At 39.3% G+C, this 20,396-nt stretch overlaps 1 protein-coding gene across 1 annotated transcript in view; it reads left to right on the top strand.

The window, feature by feature from the left end:
• The first annotated feature begins 391 nt into the window (after window positions 1-391).
• The window catches only part of LOC143292639 (acyl-CoA Delta-6 desaturase-like), a 31,045-nt gene continuing 11,040 nt past the window's right edge, over window positions 392-20,396 (top strand). The window contains exons 1-7 of the mRNA XM_076603124.1: window positions 392-765; window positions 1,230-1,319; window positions 2,558-2,755; window positions 9,115-9,216; window positions 10,036-10,222; window positions 17,086-17,162; window positions 19,168-19,265. Of these exons, the coding sequence (XP_076459239.1) occupies window positions 562-765; window positions 1,230-1,319; window positions 2,558-2,755; window positions 9,115-9,216; window positions 10,036-10,222; window positions 17,086-17,162; window positions 19,168-19,265 (956 nt within the window). The 5' untranslated portion in view covers window positions 392-561. The remainder of the gene's footprint in view (window positions 766-1,229; window positions 1,320-2,557; window positions 2,756-9,114; window positions 9,217-10,035; window positions 10,223-17,085; window positions 17,163-19,167; window positions 19,266-20,396) is intronic.

Genomic DNA, 20,396 nt, shown 5'->3' with positions numbered 1-20,396 from the left:
GGGACCTCGGTTTATCGTCTCACCCGAAAGACTTTTGTGCACGTTTAATATGGTGTGATTGCCACTTAAATAAAACGGTTTGATTATGGCGCTGATAGTTGTGTCCATGGTGATGCCACGCCACAGATCAACAGCAGACGTTGGTACAAATTTAGAATTGGAATTTAAACATCTAAAGTCACAACTCAGATAAATGATGAGCAGGATTGAGATGAAATTACATATGGTAAATGTAAATACATATATAATTGAACATTGCTTTTATCATAACTGGCTGACTATTCTGTTCTAGTTCAATTTCATAATTTTAATATATCGTTTCATAACAAGAAAAGTAGCTCCCAGGAGCATTTTCATAATTATGATTACCTCCACCTTGAACGATGGCGACGATCGAGGTGCTCTCTTACTTCTGGGACCTGTTTTGACTTTATTTTTCGTGCGTTTCATAATGCAGAACCTTAAATTCAGGTCTTTTGAACTGAAATTGCAGTTGCGTCGAATTCGATACTCGTTGTAAGTGAGTTAAGATTCAGCTAAAAGCAAATCAAACTGGGAAAGATGGGCAAAGGACTTGGACCCAGAGCAGACGACATTCAAGTGAAAGGCCGTCGCTTGTTGACGGTGCAAGAAGTAAATAAACACAACAAGAGAGACGACAAGTGGTTGTTGATTAGGGGGAAAGCCTACGATATCACGAATTTTGCTAAACGGCATCCAGGTGGAGCCAAGGTGATAAGCCATTATGCGGGAGAGGACGCAACAGTAAGTTTTGAAATAGATATTTTTTTAAATAGATATTTTTTTCTTAAACCCTCTCACACACCGGGTGACCCAACCACACACACACACACACACACACACACACACACACACACACACACACACACGAAACAGCATAAGACACAACATAATTACACAACACATACACACATAATTATGTATACACAAGACACGCATGTACAAATACATTGTACAAAACTTATGTAAAGACATATGTGACATACACATTTGTACGATAAGCTGTGGCCATTATGTACACATAATCCATATAAACATGCATGTGATGTATTTACACATATATTTACACATTCCTGCATGCATATTTTCACATGCAAGTGAAAACATACAAGCATATTTGTACACACAACCAACGTACAAGTAAAAAACATAATTCAAAAAAGACTTTTGCTGTTCAATTATTTTCATACTGTGTCTGTCATTTACAGGATGTGTGGACAGCGTTCCATGGAGATAAAGACTTTGTTTCCAAACATCTTGCACCATTGTATGTGGGAGATGTAGTCGACTTCAAGCCTGTAAGTCCTTCGAACAGAAAATTACCAATATCATAATCATTATTATCATCATCCAAACGATAATACAGAGGAGGTAAAGAGGAAAAAGAACACACACACACACACATGGACATAATTATATATTATATACACAATATAATTATATATTGTATACACAAAATTTTAACATTCAAACATATTTATTATTATTATGTCTTCCATGCATTCATATTAAAAGACTTTGATTCTCTCATTCGTTGTTAAGTCTGCAGTCAACTTAGCATTTTAACATTTTATATGTATCATTTATATGTATTGATACTGAATAACTGATTCTGGTACATTGTTTGCATAAGAACATATACCACAGTGAATTTATCGTGTTGGAGACTGATTGACTGAATGAAAGATTTCTCATTTTATTTCATTTACCAATGGCACATAACTACAGAGCACAATGTGCTTCACAATGACACTAAGGAGATTAAAAGATAAATGTATCAATAAAAACCAACATGAAAAGGAAAGAATGCTTGATATATCAATAGGACAAGGGCAACTGTATACACATAATCTCATCTCTGAAGTACCCAGGTGCGTGCGCGCGCGCGCACACACACACACACACACACACACACACAAACACAACACACACACACAGTCTGAACATGTGCATGCCTGCACACACACTCCCATGCACATGCACACACACACACAGACTGTATTCTGTGTTGTGTTTTCCACCACTTGTATATATGTGTTTTGTTGTGACCATTGGCTGTACAAACTGTCTTTTGTTTATGTTCCATGTGCAGCTATAAGACACATTTTATGTTTTATGGACAATTTAAGTTGTATTTTGTATCTTTGTTAGACGGGCACAATAGCCGAGTGGTTAAAGCGTTGGACTTTCAGTATGAGGGTTTTGGTAACAGCGCCTGGTGGGTAAAGGGTGGAGATTTTTCTGATCTACTAGGTCAACATATGTGCAGACCTTTTGTGCCTGGACCCCCTTCATGTGTATATGCAAGCAGAAGACCAAATACGCACATTCAAGTTCCTGTTATCCATGTAAGCGTTTGGTGGGTTATAGAAACAAGAACATACCCAGCATGTACACCCCCAAAAATAGAGTATGGCTGCCTACATGACAGGGTAGAAATGGCCATATACGTAAAAGCCCACTCATGTACATACAAGTGAACATGGGACTTGGAGCCCACGGACGAAGAAGAAGTATCTCTGTTGCTTGTTTGCAGTCAAGCCTTCAGGAGGATTTCCGGGCACTGTGCGAGGTGGTAGAGAGGAATGGCTGGCTGCAAGGGGACCCGCTGTTCTTCGGCCTGCACCTGGGCCTCTTTGTCCTGCTGGAGGTGCTGGCCGTGGCTGTGCTGTGGGCCTTTGGCACTGGCTGGCTGCCCTGGCTGACGGCACTGCTGCTCTTCGTGGTCTCCCAGGTAAGTGGTGGTGTGTGGTGTGGCGGGCCCTTGCACAAGCGCTCTCAAGACAAACAAACAAACACATAAGCACAGGATATACCAGACACAACATACAGGCATGCATGCATGCACACACTCACACAGACACTTGCACACACACATACATGAGAACACACATTCACATACAGACACACATGCACACATACAGGCATGCACACATGACCATGTGCATATATAGACACAGACACACACATACTTCTCTCTCTCTCTCTCTCTCTCTCTCTCTCTCTCTCTCTCTCTCTCATCTCAAACAAGTTCAGATAAACAACTCTCTTGTCATAAAAAAAGTTAATTTACAAAGCTGCATTGAAAAGAATAATATCAGAACAACAACAACAACAACAATAAATAAATAAAATAGACCCCCGAAATAAAGCTTGGAAAAGCAGGTAGAGGGGAGGGTAGGAAGGAGGGGAAGTAGGCATAAGTGGGTAGGAAGATCTAAACCCTTCAAACACAGCAGGTGGGGGCTGGCATTTAGATTTTCTTTGAGGGGGAGATGGGGGGGGGGGGGAGCCAATTGCATGCCCAATATGTTTCATCCTCCTCAGTGTGATTGACTACGGACTTGGGCTAACAACACCATCTCAAAGCAACCTCCTAAAATTAGAGTTCAAAATGAAGCTATGAGGCTGATCCTTGGAACAACAAAAGACACGCCCACAGAAACCATGCGATACCTGCTTGACCCTTCAATGCAGGCCAGAAACAAGTTAGAACAGGTCAAGACCTACTTCAAAGCATTAGAAAACCCTCAAAACCCACTGCATGATGCAGTCAAAAAACCCAAAAGGCAGCTGTCTAGGACGAGGAAGATCATGGATGGGGCAAGCAGAAGACACAATCCAGCTAGTATGCCGACTACAAGACCTGAAAGAAACAAAAGAATGGGAGAAAAACCCTGAAAACCTGAACCATCTATTCAACACAGCCATTTCACCCACTCTAGGAAGACATTGTCGGGAATGGCCAGAGGGCAAAACTGATGCGGAAGTGAAGCTACTCATAGAAGAAAACAGTAAAGAAGAGGACATCATCATATACACAGATGGCTCAGTCACCAAAGACCAATCCGGTTGGGGATTCACTGCGAAACAAAATGGAAAAACAATTAGGGAAGAGAATGCTGCCTACAAAGTCATAACCTCCAGCCCAACGATGGAAGTTGAAGCTGTGAACTTGCCCTCCAGTGGCTATCGTTCATCCATATGCCCGGAAACTAACATGCCATAATTCTAACCGACTCAATGAACCTCATACAGAAAATTGAAAACGGAATGGGAAGCCCAGAGTGGCATAAGGCAATGCACAACTTTCAGGTTAAAAAACTCACATGGTCATACTGCCCAGGACATGCAGGTGTTAATGGAAATGAGCGAGCTGACAGACTTGCTGGTAACGCAACACCAACAAGCGGCCTACATCTAGGAAAATCAGAAATCCTCAGAAAAGTCAAAGAATATCAAAAAGAACAGGTACAAGGCCATCACACCATCAATCGCCTCAAAGAAATAAAAGCAGAAAGAGGGAGCGACCGTAAGTCTAACATGAAAGGTAGAGCACGATGCTTTGCAAATCAAACAAAACCAACATTGCGCAAATTTCTTCAAAACGGAACAGAGTCTCTGTGGGCTTTTCCAAATACAATAGACTGAGCAACACACTAGACACCACGTTCTTGGCATCAGAGATCTTTTCCCATCCCTCTTGCAGCCAATCAGTGGCAGCCTCTGTGCGTGTGTGTTGTTTGTGTGTATGCGTGGGTCTGTGTTTTTGAGTGTGTTTGTGCATGCACGAGGGTGTAAGTGTACACAAGTGTCAGGAGAGTTCTGTGCACGTGCGTATGTGTTTGTGTGTGTGTGTGAGGGGGAGGTGGGGGTGCGGGGGGAGGGGGGGTAGAGGATGAGGTATGTGAGTGTATGCATGCCTACACTGTGGGAGCAACAGGATATTGGAACGTGCAGGTGTGTATATATATATCTCTTTGTATATATGTCTGGGGGGTTGGGGGTGGGGGATATGGGCGTATGTATGTGTGCTTGTACAAGTAAGTGTTCATCTGTGTGTGTGTGTGTGTGTGTGTGCCATGGAAGCTGCGATACAAAGCCTAGAAAGGAGAGTGTGGAGGAGGGGGGTAGAGGAGGGGCAGGGTAATGTGTGTGTGTGTGTGTGTGTGTTGGGGCTCATGTACGTTTATGTGTATTTGACTGTGCTTTCATATCTGTGAAACTGCATGTTTGGTGCATATCTGTTATGCATGTGTGGGTGTATGTGTGAATGTGTGTCTTCATGTTTTACATTTATTTGCTTATTTATCATCATTGTTGTCTTATTTATTTATTTATTACTACTACTACTACTACTACTACTACCTTTTTTATATTATGATTATTATTTATTTATTTATTTACTTATTTATGTACACTTATCAGTTATCTATTATTTATTCACCTTTTTTTTCTTTTCTTTTTTTTTCTCAACGCCTGACTAAGCGCGTTAGGTTACGCTGCTGGTCAGGCATCTGCTTGGCAGATGTGGTGTAGCATATATGGATTTGTCCGAACGCAGTGACGCCTCCTTGAGAAACTGAAACTGAAACTTTCATCTTCATAGGACTCGTCAGGTATCTTGATAGATAAGCTGAGCATTGGACCCAACAAGTATCTATCTATATGTCTGCCTGTCTGTCTGTTTATCTGTTTGTCTACCTATCTACCTGTTTGTCTATGTCTTTCTATCTATATATCTATCAATCTTTCACTTTGTATCTATCTATTCATCCAGTGACTTTCCAAATATTAAGCCATTTTTAGGTGCAAGTTGTTGAGTATGTACCAGAAATAAGACACACATTAAGTATCATCATTAAGATACACATTAAGATACATCAAGTATAAGTATAACATTATTCTGACTTCAGGCAGTTTCTGGTATGGAAACATTTCGTTTGGATATTTTCGGGCATGCATGAATTTGTGTAGTATGTTCCCTGTCTTCGATTTTTCTGTCAGATTATTAATGAGTGACGTTAATTTGTTTGTGGCAAAACTTCAAATAAAAAAAGTAAGAGAAGTACTCTCATTCAGTTTTGTTCAACCACATTTGTTGTATACATGATTCACCGCACATTTTTCCCATCCTGACTTGGTGAATTTTTAAGTTAAAAAAACAACCAAAAGTAGAAATAATAAACTTTGAATACAATCATTGAACTCATTTAGAAAACCAAAGTATTCTTATGTGATCCATGGCACCAAAAATATTCTAAGTTCACTTACCAAATCAGCTAGCAATTCACAACCTTGACAGGTGGAGACAACAGACGTTCTCAACACACTGTGCTCTACATTAAAAACAAGAGAGGCAAGGCCTTCAAGACTCAATTGTGATAAATTAAGTCCCCTAGCATTAATTACAGAGTAATTTCCCTTTTTTACTATCTGCACCAAAACGTTTGCAAAATAAATAAAAATTCCATGCTTAGCAAAAGAAGTTCCTGTTTGAACAAAAAATGATAATAATGACTCCTCTTGTTGTTGTGTCAGAATAAGAGGTCAAAGTGCCAAGTTTAGAGAATACAAAAAATATTAATATAACAGTAAATGCAGTTTGCATATAATTAGGCTTCTTTTTTTAAATTTTTTTTGTGCCCATCCCAGAGGTGCAATATTGTTTTAAACAAGATGACTGGAAAGAACTGAATTTTTCCTATTTTTATGCCAAATTTGGTGTCAACTGATAAAGTATTTGCAGAGAAAATGTCAATGTTAAAGTTTACCACAGACACACAGACACACGGACACACACACACACACACACACACACACACACAGACAACCGAACACCAGGTTAAAACATAGACTCACTTTGTTTACACAAGTGAGTAAAAAATTAAAGACCTTAAATTTTTTTAACCAAATTCACTCTACAAATTAAAACAAATTCTCCTGTAACTCGCAACTTGGTCACTGCATTGACATAGGCAAGAAGGGAAAGCCACACATCAAAACCAAACTTTCTAAAACATCTCTTCTTGACATTTGTGACTCAAATGACCACAAAGATGACATGACTGTTTGTGACTCAAATGACCACAAACATGACACATGAAACTGTATTTGACGTTAAACATGGACAAATATTTGAGAATGATAACTAGAAGAATTAAGTTGGGTGTGTCGAGTTTGGCTGTTCATCGTTGCAGATACAAGGAACCTGATGTTAATGATCTGATTTACCCATAATGCCAGAAAAAGAAAGAAGTCAAAGTGCATTTTGTTTTGAGCTGTTCAGCTCTTAAAGGGTTAAGAGAAAGATATATTCCATGTAAATATTACCGACAACCTTGTACTTTTGCGTTGCGCTTATTGACGTCATCCAAACAGCAAAATGATATATGGAATTTGTCCATTTTCTTGCATAAGAGCATTTAAATTTGGAGAAATTGCAACCTCATAATATGTTGTGCTTATGTATCTGTGTTCCATGTGATTTTTGTTTACTTGTGTTCAATGAAACAGATTTTGTTTGTTTACCCCTTCATGGGGGCTATGCCCTATTGAATAAATTATCCGTATCTGTATCACACACTCTGGATGCAGCATTATGGAGTGCAGACTTTGACAGTACTGTGTTGACAGTGAATGATTGACTCAGCTCTTTAATAGTTGGAGAACCTGAGACTGGCTGCATACAAGGAATGTGTTTTTGTGCATTGAATTGAAACAAACAAACAAAAAAAAAACCTTTATAAAAGCACTTTTTCAGGCACTTTTTTCCATTATATTTATAGTTCCAGCGGTGCAAGAACTCGTAGAAGTGTTGCTCCTTATGGACAACAAAGTGACGCCTGCAGATTTTTTTTTTTCCCTCAATGAGAAAGATGTGTGTGTGTGTGTGTGTGTGTGTTTGGCTTCAGTATGATAGTTTGTTTTCATAACAAGAAAGGGTGTCCTTTATGTTTCACTTTAAAGCAGATAATTATTCATGCATTTCAAAGTGATTTTTATCATTCATCCGTTCCAGGACTGGGAGGCAGTGAAATGCTTGGAGGAGTGGTTGAGCATGATGATATCTTTTCCCTTGAAGAAAATAAAAAAGGAGGATTGGGGGTGGGGACTCACCTGACATTCGCTTAAACCCAACAGACTGATCAGGCCTTGAGAGCCTACCTTAGGTTTGTGTAAAACATTAACCCCTTCACTGCCTTTTCTGTCAAATTAACAAAGCTCTTGGAGCTTTCTTAGATGCCTGTCTTTGTTAAATTGACAGAGGTATTTAATCAAATGTTTTTGCCTTTTTAGAAGCTGGAAAACCACTGACTGATGTCAGTAGGCTCAGGGAAGATTTATAACATTTGTTTTCTTCCCTTTTGCAACCTACTGAGTCATAGTGTTGTCACAACAACAAAAAATTCCCAGAGAAACAAAATGGTGATGCTGTGATAATCTCGGACTCACAGTCCTTTGAAATATTTTAGGAAATTTTGAATAACTTGTACAATGATTTAAAAGAAAACTGATAAATCTGATGAAGAAGAGTGGAGGAGGAATTTTGTTTAATATCCCGTCACACATATCGGTGATTGTGTGATTGAAGAAGAGGCCGAGGCTTATTGTTCCTTTTTCATTTGTTTCTACGTTGAGTGTTTATGAGTTTGTTTCTGGAAATCATTCACAAAATATAAACATGTGATAATTTTAATAAATACACATCAAATGACAGAGTAAGTCCTTTTTTACTTCCTTGTGAAAGTAAAACTTGATTAGTTATATTAGTGAAATAGCATATGGAATACAGCTGACCTCAAAAAGTGTTGGCAGTGAAGGGGTTAACATAAGATGGAATGAGATAATTAAACAAAATAAACAAATAAGTAAATACATTAGAACATGTAGAAGGCATGTTGAAGGCAAAAGATTGAAATAAAACAAGAACAATAATGAACCAAGCTCAGAGAACACTCATGCACCCACACACACATTCACATGAGTATGCAAATGCGCGCGCGCGCGCGCACACACACACACACACACACACACACACACACACGTACATTTACCATTACACTTGTGTCTTATAAACCTTATGGTTTCATGAAAATAAAATCTATTCTATTCTATTCTATTCTATTCTACAACACATACACATACACACAAACACAGACACACACACAGATATACAGATACACACACACACACACACACACACACACACACACACACACACACACACGCAATGATTTGCAGTCTCACAGCAGGCACCGAGGCAAAGATAACTTCAGTGATGAGGATGACTTGACTGCTGTATATTTTCAGGCCCAGTCAGGGTGGAGTCAGCATGACTATGGGCACCACAATGTGTTCAAGAGCACTAAATGGAACCACATCTTTCACCACCTCATCATTGGATTCTTCAAGGTCTGTCTGGTCTGACTGTGTTTTACTTCTTGGAACCTCTGAACGCAATGAGTGTTTTCTAAGGATCTGTGTGTGTGTGTGTGTGTGTGTGTGTGTGTGTGTGTGTGTGGAGCAATAGTGGTGTTTGATATTTTGCAGGTTCATATTCTGAGAATTTGTGTTTCTGTGTGAGACAAAAAAATTATTTGTTTTAAGTTGTAATTGATATTTTACAGGCTTTTATTTCATGATGTTTGTGTTTGTGTGTGTGTGTGTGAAACTGAAACACTATGATGCCAGTGACTATTAATTTTAGTAACTGTTTTTTTTAATTTAACATTGTTATTTTATGTCATTTGAAACTTGTATCAGTGCAAAACAAATGTCCTTTTCTGATGATTGTAAATGATCCCGATTCTGTTCCAGATGTGCCCCCTAAGGGCTGTGTGAGTGTATTTGTCTGTGTGTGTGTGTGTGTGTGTGTGTGTGTCAATGTGTTTGTTCATGTGTATGTGCATGTATGTGTGTGTGAATATGTAAGCACATGTGTGTTTGTGCACATGTGTGTGTGTGTGTGTGTGTGTGTGTCTGCGTTTTCAGTTTAACTGCTCACTTTTTTTTAAATTTCTTTAATAATTTTTTAGACAGACCTGTTGGTATGTGACGTGATGATCATGGCTAGGCTCATCTACAAGGAACTAGAATCAAATGGAAATTTCTGATTTTCTTTTTCCTTTTGCAGTGTGTGTGTGTTCTTTTTTTTTTCTTTTTTTTTTTAACACCAGAAAAACCCCACTGATAGTAAATTTGTTGTTGTTGAATATGCTGGGGTCACTTCAGGGTGCTTCCTCCCACTGGTGGAACTTCCGACACTTCCAGCACCACGCCAAGCCCAACCGGCTGGGCAAGGACCCGGACACCCATATGGCCTTCCTCTTCCTGCTGGGCGACCAGCTGCCCCGGGAGTGGGGCGCCAAGAGGAAGGGGTTCATGCCCTACCACCTCCAGCACGCCTACTTCTTCCTGCGTGAGTCGCTTCTCCTCTGTTGTCTGTTTTTGGAGGGTTTTCTTTTTTTTTGATTGATTGATATGGATACTTATATAGTGCCTATCCTTGGACAGAGACCAAGCTCTAAGCACTTACTAGCACGTGGTCATTTGCACAACAGGCTGCCTACCTGGGTAGAGCCGACTGACGGCTACCACTGGGCGCTTATCATTTGTTTCCTGTCATTCAATCAGATTTCAGGCACACACACATGCACACTCAAACAGACATGTAACATTTTACGTGTATGACCGTTTTTGTTTATTTACCCTGCCATGTAAGGCAGCCATACTCCGTTTTCAGGGATGTACATGCTGGATATGTTCTTGTTTCCCTAACCCACTGAACACTGACATGGATTACAGGATCCTTAACATGCGTATTGATCTTCTGCGTGCATATACACATGAAGGGGGTTCAGGCAGTTGCAGGTCTGCACATATGTTGACCTGGGAGATCGGGAAAATCTCCACCCTTTACCCACCAGGTGCTGTCACCGAGATTCGAACCCAGGACCCTCAGATTGAAAGTCCAATACTTCAACCATTCGGCTATTGCGCCCGTGTTTTAACTCAGTACTGCCAGTTAATTCCGCCTGACCCTCCCAACAGAGGACCTATTTGTATGGGTAAGAAATGAAACCACCAAAAAAACAAATGATAGAATTTATGAACTGAAAACTTCCAAACTGATCAGTAAAATATCTAGCTAGTTGGGGTCAAAATATAAGACTCCCTCCCTTCTTATGCTATCATATGGTGAGATGATCCAAGTATCTTTATCTTTTGTTCAAAATTTGCACACACTGATGACTTGTAAATGAATCCAGGAAAGCGCAAAGTGTTTGAAACAGATTAGATTCAGAATGTTATAAAGCCACAATAGGGCCCCTTTGTCTAATTCTGTTGTCTGCCTTGTGACTGAGACAAAACTGGGTCAGACGCCATTGTTGACATGCACTGTTCACATGAACCAGTCACCGCGAAAACAACTCTCCTTCTTACAAGCACAGCATCACACACTGCAATCACTGGTCACAGTGGAGAGTGACAAGGTCAGTTGAGATATTCTTAGCTCATAACATGATTATAGACATTAGATGCCAGTCCAAAAATTTTAAACTATCTAAGGCCCTGATTGGGGCCCTTTATCCAAAACAGTTGTAAACAGTAGGGTCCCGATCAAGGCACCTTCGTCCGAAGTGAGTTAAACATACTGAGTGTGTTACTTGGGGGAGGGGAAGTCTGTGAAGGACATTATTATTATTTTGAAAGCAGCTCACCTTAGCTGAGCAGAAAAGCACCAAGTAGTTCAAATAGCTGAGGACAGTGCTCGTGTTGGGGACTTATCTTCCAAAAATTGAGCTGGGTGAGTCAACATCGACACTTTCGAGAGTTGAAAATTAAGAAAAAAAAGCTGATCACATGCTGAATCAGGTGGCCGGTAGGTTGGGGGGTCAGGGGGGGGGGTTGGGTATTGACCCAGCTTGTTGTCCCTATATTTCACCCATTGTCTTCATGACAAAGATCGATGGTAGCACCCTGCTTCAGTATGGACTGCTGCAAGCTGAATGCTAGCTTTGTTTCAGTTTCAGTTTCAATGTGTCAGTGTGAAGATTGATCCCTGTATGCTACACCACATCTGCTGGGTAAGGGGGGTAAAAAAAAAAAAAGCAGATGCCTGATCTTCATACATACCCATTGCACTGATCAGGCCTTATTGGTTTTGAATTTTTTTTCTTTAATTGATAATTATAATGGGAAATGATGACGCATTTTAAAGTAATTATTTTGGTTGTAAATTTGTTCTTTGCACAGCATACATATGTGGGGTGATGGCCTAGAGGTAACACGTCCACCTAGGAAGCGAGAGAATCTGAGCGCACTGGTTCGAATCACGGTTCAGCTGCCGATATTTTCTCCCCCTCCACTAGACCTTGAGTGGTGGTCTGGACACTAGTCATTCGGATGAGACAGTAAACTGAGGTCCCGTGTGCTAGTATGCACTTTGCGCACGTAAAAGAACCCACAGCAACAAAAGGGTTGTTTCTGGTAAAATTCTGTAGAAAAATCCACTTCGATAGGAAAAACAAATAAAGCAAGAGAGGCAAGGCCTTCAAGACTCACTTGTGATACACTTTAAAAAAAAAATCTAATTGTTAAAATATGTTCTGTATTTGTTATTATAAAGCTTCAGGTTAAAAAAAAAATTAATAATAATAAAGTCCTAACCAGATTCGAACCCCGCGTGTTCGGGTGAGAAGAAACTGTCTTACCCATTACACTATCGTGGCTCCTTAACTGATGTTCTAAAATTTAATATTTAAACATACTTTTTTTAAAGGGCGATAAATCAATTGCGGTATTCGCAGTGAGAACGCTGTCAAAATCATATTATTCTGGTGCGTCTTGGGCATTCAAAAAATCTTTAAGAGCAATAAAAAAAATTCTTTTTAAGTCCGCGGTAAGGAGACGTGGCTATCGCGGCAATCACACTGCAACATTTAGCCGTTTTCTCTAGATCTAGATAGATGTACAAGTTTTGTTACATCCGCCGGGAATGTAGTACGACACGGTCGATTGATTCAATTTCTCTTTTATGTTCACCCTAGTTTTATAGTTTTAAAGTTGATATGAAAATTGAGTATTTTGTTAAACTAATAACATGTAGAGCCAAGTACAGGTACTTCTAAACGTCATATGAAGTGAAAAGGACTTCATTTTGAGAAAAGTCAAGACTGGAAATTTTTTCGTTTCATCAATTCAAGGGCATTAACTCGCATGGTTTACAATTTTTAACTGTGAATTCCAACTGATTCTGTGGATATTTTTATGGCAGTTTGGGGCATAATCCAGTAAGTGATGAGGCATTCACAAATCTTTTTCTCAATAAATATTTAACGGTCTCCTTCTCCAACTTTCCATCACATGTTAACGTGTATTGTCAATTGAATATAGGATTGAACGGGCAGGTTAACAACTTGAAACAAAATGGCGTCGTTCGCGTTCGCGAAAAATATGAGCACGCGCTTTGAATGTGTATAAATATGTGTACGCAATTGATTTTTTACCCATGACCTTCAGGGCTCAGCCAATAGATCTATAAAGTCCACTCGTATTGATTTTAGTATTTTCCGAAAAAGACCACTTGGGCGAATGAACATAGTGAAAGCCCTATACACTGAGAGTAAAACACACAAGCTTTTTATGCATTGAGTATAATTTCAAAATGTTATGTTTAAGATGAGGAAGATCAGTTTAAAGCAAAATAAGTCCCCTAGCATTAATTACAGATTAATTTCCCTTTTTTACTATCTGCACCAAAACGTTTGCAAAATAAATATAACTTCCATGCTTAGCAAAAGAAGTTCCTGTTTGAACAAAAAATGATAATAATAATAATTACTGCTCTTGTTGTTGTGTCAGAATATCAGATCAAAGTGCCAAGTTTGGAGAATAAAAAAAATATAACAGTAAATTCAGTTTGCATATAATTTGGCTTCTTTTTTTATTTTTTGTGCCCATCCCAAAGGTGCAATATTGTTTTAAACAAGATGACTGGAAAGAACTGAATTTTTCCTAATTTTATGCCTAATTTGGTGTCAACTGACAAAGTATTTGCAGAGAAAATGTCAATGTTAAAGTTTACCACAGACACACACACACACACACACACACACACACACAGACAACCGAACACCGGGTTAAAACATAGACTCACTTTGTTTACACAAGTGAGTCAAAAAATGCACGCAGAAAAAAAAAGGGGAGGGTGGGGGGGGGGGGGGGGGCGCTGTAGTAGTGTAGCGACGTGCTCTCCCTGGGGAGAGCAGCCCGAATTTCACACAGAGAAATCTGTTGTGATAAAAAGAAATACAAACACATATATCAACTGCCTGTTAAGTTGTGTGTAGATTGCACAGATAGACCAGTTGTTGTGGCCACTTTTTTTTTTTTTTTTTTTTTTTTTTTTGTTTGTTTGAAGCTCTCTTTTTTGAAGCTTTTACTTTGTCCTGTCTTTACTGAAAAGAAACTTTTACAGTGAAAATTTCATCCCAGATACAAGTTTTTAAATGATACATGTAGTTTAAAGAGAGAGACAGATAGATAGATAGATAGATAGATAGATAGATACACACACACACACACACACACACACACACACACACACACATACTGTGTGTGTGTGCATGTGTCTGTGTGTGTGAATAGCATTTTCAGAAGTGCATTCTGTTTAAAATTTGGGTACATTAAGATAACAAACAAATTTTTTTGATGATATTTTTATTCAATTATCACACTGTATAAAAAAAAAATTTAAAAACAGAGACACATTTAACAAGAGACAAGAGAAAACAGAACCAATAGCAAGAAAAAGAAAAAAGAACCCCAGTATAACAAACAACACTGGTGCATTAGAAGAATAATCTAAATTTAGTGATTTGGATATTAAGTCAGTTTTCTTGTGTGAAGACCAGTCTGGTCACTGGGCTCACACCTTATAACAGTGAGAGTCTGTACCTGCCTGTATGTCTTATGTCTCCAGTGCCACCATCTTCTTGTGTAAGTCTCTCTCTCTCAGTCTGTCTGTCTCTTATACTGCTCATTGTCTAAAAATAGATGGATAGCGCATGCCTTCTTTGAGCCCCTTTGCTAACTGAAGCCAGTCTGTCTGTATGTTAGTTAAGTTGATATTCCTGTGTGTCTCCACTGCAAGTTTGCGCCACATGTCACTGCACTGTTTTCCTGTAATAACTTTGGTAGATAAACCATTGGCAGATTTCATTCAAGACACAACATTTGGCATGTCGTGGGGGCAAGCATAACACGATATCATCAAAGATACATGGTTACAGTCCAGAAACTACCACTAGTTCAGCAGATGACTTGTCAATGGACTGACAGCCAGAAACGAGAAACATGGCGTCCAGTTGGCTTCAGCTTTCCTGTATTTTTAGATCAGATCATTGATACTGCTAGATGTGCAACATAACTTCTTGTGTGTGTGTATGTCAGTGTGTCCATCTTCTTATGTGAGTTTGTCCACCTGCCAGTCTGTCTTACAATCTGCAGTGTATCAATCTTCCTCTGTGTGTTTCTCTGTCTGTCTGAAAATCTGCAGTGCTTCTAATCTTGTGTATATATCTCTGTCCATCACACAGTTCATAATGCAATTTATTTTCTTTAGTGCGTTTTCTGTCTGTCTGTCTGTCTTACACTCGTCAGTGCTAATTACCTTCATGTATGGATTTGTCTGTCTGTTTGTCTGTCTGTCTGTATGTCTGCCTGACAATCAGCAGTGCTACTTATCTTCATGTATGAATTTGTCTGACTATTTTACAACCAGTAGAGTAATAATTGTTCTTGTGTGAATCTCTCCATCAGTCTTACAAGTTGCATTGCAACTGTCTTTTTGTGTGGGTTTGCCTGTCTGTCTATCTTACAATGTGAGTCTCCTTGTATGTATGTCTGACTGTTTCTCTGTCTGTCAGTTTTACGATCTGCAGCGTAGCTCTGTCTTCTGGTGTTGGTCTGCCTTTTTCTGACTTTCTTGGTATGGCCTGCAATCTGCTTTTCTTTCTTTCGTTTTGTTTCCCATTCCTATGGGTGCTTGTGTCCTTGTTTGCCAAATGTAAACTATATATGTGTGTTTTTGTGTACTATAATTGTGAATGTGTATGTGCATACATGCATGTATGTGATTGTGGGTGTATGGGTGCATGTACGTGTGTATGTGTGTGGGTGCATGTATGTGTGTGTGTTAGTGTCTGCATTCACGTGTGTGTGTGTGTTTGTGTGTGTGTAGGTGCTTTTGTGTGTATGTGTGTGTGGAAGAGAAAGACAGAGAGAGGGGACAGAGAGCACTTAATTTGTCTGAACAACTTTGAAGATCTTGACAGAAAGCTAAAGCTGCTTGTTAATTGGTCAAAGTAATGCTTTCACTCTTATATTGTGTGCATTATACATTTTCTTTGTGATCTGCTTTCACTCTTATATTGTGTACATTAAACATTTTCTTTGTGATCTGTGCATTATGCACTTTCATTCTATGCACTATGCACTTTCATTCTGATATGTGCATTATACACTTTCATTGTGAGCATTATATACTTTCATGGTGTACATCATAGACATTCATGGCTTGCACTGCACACGTTCATTGACTGCATTTTACACTTTCATTGAGTGCATTATACACTCTCATTGCATGCATTAACTTTCATTTTGTGCTTTGTACACTTTGATGGTGTGCATTATTTTGTGCTTTATACACTTTGATGGTGTGCATTATACACTTTCAGTATGTGCATTATTCACTTTCATTGTATGCATTATACACTTTAGTGGTGTGCATTATAGTTTATACACTTTCACTGTGTGCGTTATACACTTTCATGCAATGCATTATACACTTATGTGCGTTATACACTTCTTGGTGCATTATACACTTCCATGGTGCATTATATACTTCCAAGGTGTGCATTATACACTTCCAAGGTGCATTATACACTTTCATTGTATGCATTGTTCACTTGATGTGCATTATACATTTTAATGGTGTGCATTATACACTTCCAAGGTGTGCATCATACACTTCATTGTATGCATTATACACTTAATGTGCATTATAAGGTGTGCATCATACACTTCATTGTATGCATTATACACTTAATGTGCATTATAAGGTGTGCATCATACACTTCATTGTATGCATTATACACTTAATGTGCATTATACACTTTCATGATGTGCATTATTCATTTCATGGTGTAGCATTATACACTTTGATGGTGTGCATTATACACTTTGATGGTGTGCTCTGTCACACTGGTTGTGTTTCAGTGGGCCCGCCCTTGCTGATCCCCATTTATGTCCACTACGAGAACCTCTACTTCTGCATCAAGCGAAGAGACTACGTGGTAAGGAGTCATCAACCTGCCCTTTTCTTTCCTCCCTTTCTTGCCTTTTGTTCCTTTCACTGGCAGCACTCCTGTGTATTTCATCCCCCCCAAGCCCCATATGGACACACAATCGCATCCAGCTTTGGCATGCTTTGCTTTTCTCCTTGAATGAATGAATGATATGGATACTTATATAGTGCTTATCCTTGCTTGGAGACCAAGCTCTAAGTGCTTTACAAACACAGGGTCATTTGCACAACAGGCTGCCCACCTGGGTAGAGCCGACTGATGGCTGCCATTGGGCACTCATCATTCATTTCCTGTGTCATTCAATCAGATTTCAGGCATGTACACAGAAACAATCCTCCAAGGAACTACTGATGGAGGGAGACAAAAACAAAAAGATGGGCTGACAACTTTGCAGAATGGATGGGAAACCCAGGCTTTGAAACACAACCTACAGACCTGGAGGAATCTGGTGAACAGTCCATCTAAGCGGCACTCCAGTTACTACTCTCCACAGAGTTAAGCCTTTCAGTTCCAACTGCAGATATATCTGTGGTTAAAGGGTAACTTCATAATCATGTGTCCAGCCACACATTTGTATACACTTACCTCCCTTGCAAATGGCGACAGCTTTGATGAGTGTTTGAAGCAATTTCTCGGCAAGTTTTAGCTCGATTTTGATGTGTTCTTTTGCTTTTATAAAACGAAAAGCTGTTGAGCATGTCAACATGGCTGGCAGAATGCACAGTACAGAAGAGGTGGCTAGAATTTTGTTTGATTTTCTGCACGATGTCCATAATAGCAACCATGAAAACATGATAGAAAACGAAAGTAATGTTGTTGATCAACTGAAGTGATTCTGATTATCCTGATGATGACTACATGCTACAAGGTACATCAACAGGAAGGGGGTGGGGTTGTGTCAGAAGCGGGAATAGAAAGAACCCAATATTTTAGCTTGAAACCTTCATTTTAGGGGTTTCATCTACAATGAAACCATCCAGATGAAAGCTTCAAGTTGAAATATTGTTTATGATTTTCTTGTGTTGTAATATTGTGTGATAGCGTTTGTGGGTATTTGGGTGGGAGGGTGTGTGTGTGGTTGTATGTGAATGGTTGTACATAGTATTTATGTTTTAAACAGCATGATAGCGCAGGAAACAACATGATGGCACTTGGTTGTTGTATTTAATACCTTTGCTAATATTTTAGCACTTTTCCATCCATAAAATAAACAGACTTGAATTTTATTCTTTTTCTTCAAAATATTCTGGGGGGTTTTGTGTGTTTTTTGTTGTTGTTTTAAATCTGATTTATCTCCCCCTCATAGGGAGTTCTGATCCTGTCAACAATTGAGTTATGATAATTATGTTTTCCATTCATTTTCCCTCAAGAGGGTTTACATGAAGGGTAATGTTTTACCACTTAACCCATTCTACCCTGGGGAGTTTACACCAGGCTTCCATATTGATGTGGGGAAAAAAACCCACAGAAAATATACGTTTCCCTCCAAATTATGTGTAGACACATCCAGAAATACTGTAGAAGGTAGTTAGTTTACTTTCCTTATATTTTCGTATATGTTCACCTGTGGAAACTGTTTTAATGAGACCAGTTTTTCCACCAGAGCAACACTTGGGCACAGGGCTGAATGAGTTAAACACAGAACATTGGAAGAGGGAGGGGAGAGTAATCTTTCTATTCAGGGGGGATCAGAACTTTCCACTGATGCTATGCTTTGTGTTTGGCTATGTTTTCTTATCTTTGTTAAGGACTTTCTTTTTTTTTAACAGTTCTTGGGGGAAAAAAAGAAGAAAAGTTGCAGAAACACTCAGTCCTTTACCTTGTGCTGGTGTTTTCTCATGGCCATGTGCTCAGGAGCTCAGAACTTTTCCATTGATGCTGTGTTTTCATAATTTTGCTCAGGACTTTTAACAGGTTGTTAAAAAAAAATTGAATTCTTAAAAATGACAAAAGAGCTGTTCATTGCAAACCTAGTGGCCTTGGTTTTTCTCAGGACATCGTGTTGGGCGCGAGCTTCTTTGTGCGACTGTTTGCCATCTTTTCCCCATTCCTGGGGACTTGGGGAACTTTGACCTTCTACATGTTGGCCAGGTGAGTGGGGAGTTACTGATTTTTTTGCTTTTTGTTGTTGTGGGTTGTTGTTGTTGTTGTTTTTTAAGGGATGTTGATCATAATTGTGATATTTCTTTAAGACTATTCTTCAAAGTTTTGCCACTGTTGGGCTTCATCAGGAAGAGTTTGAAAATAAAGATATAAAACACACTTGTGTTTGTATGTGTATAAAATCACATTACTCACACACATACACACACAGGCACACTAATGCACGCACACACACACACACACACACACACACACAATATGTGTGTGTTTTCTGATATCACTTCACACACACACACACACACACACACACACACACACTCAAAAACACACACACACACACACACACACACACACACTCAAACACACACAACACACACACACACACACACACACACGTTTTGTCAATCACTCGAAGACGTTAGATGTAGTAAAACAAACAGAGAGAGGCTGGAAGAACAGAGAGGGAGAAGAAAGCGAGAAAGAGCGATGGGGAAAGACGGAGAAACAGACGGAAAGACAGACACAGAAAGGATACAGTACTTCTCGGCACTGTGAAAGACAGACAGAGTGAAAGACAATATCACTGCCGCATTGCCTCCAAGCAGAATGAAAGAAAGACAAGCTGACAGACAGACAGACAAATGATTGAATTCTAAAGAGGAGTTCTAAAGCTGTGCGCGGTCTTTCTCCTTGTGTTAATGTCAGTATGTGCCTTGTGTCTGTGTACACATGAGTATATGCACACGCGTGTGCAAGAGAGAGAGAGAGACGTAAAGACGAGGATGAAGAGGAGTTAACAGTTAGAGAAAAGGATATCAGCCAGACTCACGAACCAAATGTCAACATAAAGACTGTTCATATGTACAGCGTGTGTCATGTTTCAAATGACATCACGAAAAAAAAAGATGACATCAATGTTCTTCTGAAGTAAACTCAAGGCAAATCCGACCCTCTCTTTTTGGCTCCATGATACTGAGTCTATGAGAAACTAAATCAGAAAAAAGTACAGAAATAAGATCATTCACAAACAGAACTAATGATGCCACAACACATTCACATTTACGTGTGGTATATGACTGTTTAACTGTCTGTCTGCTTCATTTCTTCGCAACAGAATGC

The sequence above is a fragment of the Babylonia areolata genome, chromosome 18, assembly GCF_041734735.1.
Source record: "Babylonia areolata isolate BAREFJ2019XMU chromosome 18, ASM4173473v1, whole genome shotgun sequence".
In the NCBI taxonomy this organism is placed as follows: Eukaryota; Metazoa; Mollusca; class Gastropoda; order Neogastropoda; family Buccinidae; genus Babylonia; species Babylonia areolata.
This window is presented reverse-complemented; position numbering and strand designations above follow the sequence as displayed.